The sequence below is a fragment of the Mastomys coucha genome, unplaced genomic scaffold (assembly GCF_008632895.1).
Source record: "Mastomys coucha isolate ucsf_1 unplaced genomic scaffold, UCSF_Mcou_1 pScaffold11, whole genome shotgun sequence".
Lineage (NCBI taxonomy): Eukaryota > Metazoa > Chordata > Mammalia > Rodentia > Muridae > Mastomys > Mastomys coucha.
In genome coordinates, this window is record NW_022196893.1 from 29,461,502 (window position 1) to 29,462,974 (window position 1,473).

A 1,473-nucleotide genomic window follows, 5' to 3' on the forward strand; every position below is an offset into this window, starting at 1 on the left:
GGGAAGCTGTGAAGTCACGATGAAAACGTTATAGGAAGATTATATTATACCGGAAGCTGGAGAGTCGGATCAATCGATTGCACTCCTGGGCTAGACATTGGAGCTGAAACAGAATGACCAGCCACAGCATTCCAGGAACATCCCTAGTCTAGTAAAAGGCATTGACACTGATACAAACGTAACTGGACACTGGAATCCTGCCCAAAAGAAAATGGGTCCTGTTATTAAAAGAAAATAGAAAGTAGTTGGGGGTGAGGGGAGACAAACTAAGAGATGTCCTCTTCAAGATAAAATAATAGACAAATAGGTTTAAAATTAATTTCTTAACAGAACAATCAGGTGATCTAAGGCTTTGACTCTGAACAGGATTAACATGAAGGACACTGAAGAAAGTGGCATTCCTCCGGAAAAATCCCAGTGTTTACACTTAGCGTCTGACTTCCGTGAGATGTCCCTTTTTATACTTAGCGTCTGACTTCCATGAGATGTCCCTTTTGTTACTCCGAACCCTGAACAAGACTTCACCCTGTGTCTCTGATCACCTTACCCAAAATGCTGGCAGCATCTTGCCAGCAGCTTTCTCACAGCGGCCTTCACCTCCTTGTTCTTCAGGCTGTAGATGAAGGGATTAAGCATGGGAGTGATGACGCTGTACTGCAGAGAGAAGAACGTTTCCACGGGAGAACCCGAGGTGGACATGACGTAGCGCAGGCAGGCCGAACCAAAGTACAACATCACTACGGTGAGGTGGGAGGAGCAGGTGGAGAAAGCCTTGCTCCTGCCCCTGGTGGAGCTCATGTTCAGGATAGTGGAGAAAATGCAGCCGTAGGAACACACCACGAGAAGGAAGGTTCCGGAGGCATGTATGACGAAAGTCCAGAGTATGGCAGCGACATTAGTGGAGACGTCGGAGCAGGAGAGAGGGAAGAGGGAAGGAAACTCGCAGTTGTAATTGTGTATGGCTCCATAGTGACAAAAGTCCAAATTCACAGCTAGGAGGGCATTAATGAGTGAGTTCAGGATGGCCAGGCTCCAGGATCCCCACACCAGCCCCTGACAGAACCGGTCGCTCATCATCTGGCCGTAGAGAAGAGGGTGGCAAATGGCCGCATAGCGGTCATAGGCCATGACCGCAAGAAGCAAAGCCTCCGTACCCCCGATGGCAAACACAAAAAAGGCCTGGGCCAGACAGCCCTTCACCGGGATTGTCTTCCTCTCAGACAGCAGATTCTCCAGCATCTTGGGCATGGAGACTGATGAATACAAAAGATCCAGGAAGGAGAGGTGACCCAAGAAAAAGTACATCGGAGAGCGGAGGCGAACGTCCGCCTTTATCACTAGCAGAATCATGGAGTTCCCTGTCAGGGTCAGGGCATAGATCACAAGAAAAACCACAAAGAGTACAGCCTGGACCTGTGCATCCGCAGACAGACCAAGGAGGATGAACTCAGAGACGACACTGAAGTTCCTCAT

At 49.0% G+C, this 1,473-nt stretch overlaps 1 protein-coding gene across 1 annotated transcript; it reads right to left on the minus strand.

Annotated features, from left to right (window-relative positions):
• Window positions 1-543: 543 nt before the first annotated feature.
• LOC116081989 (olfactory receptor 8S1-like) lies at window positions 544-1,473 on the minus strand. Its single transcript, XM_031358794.1, has one exon. It carries the CDS (start codon window positions 1,471-1,473, stop codon window positions 544-546), a length of 930 nt encoding a protein of 309 aa, XP_031214654.1.

Coding starts and splice junctions, on each gene's coding strand:
- LOC116081989 (XM_031358794.1), bottom strand. CDS start 1,473: ATGAGGAACTTCAGTGTCGTCTCTGAGTTCATCCTCCTTGGTCTGTCT.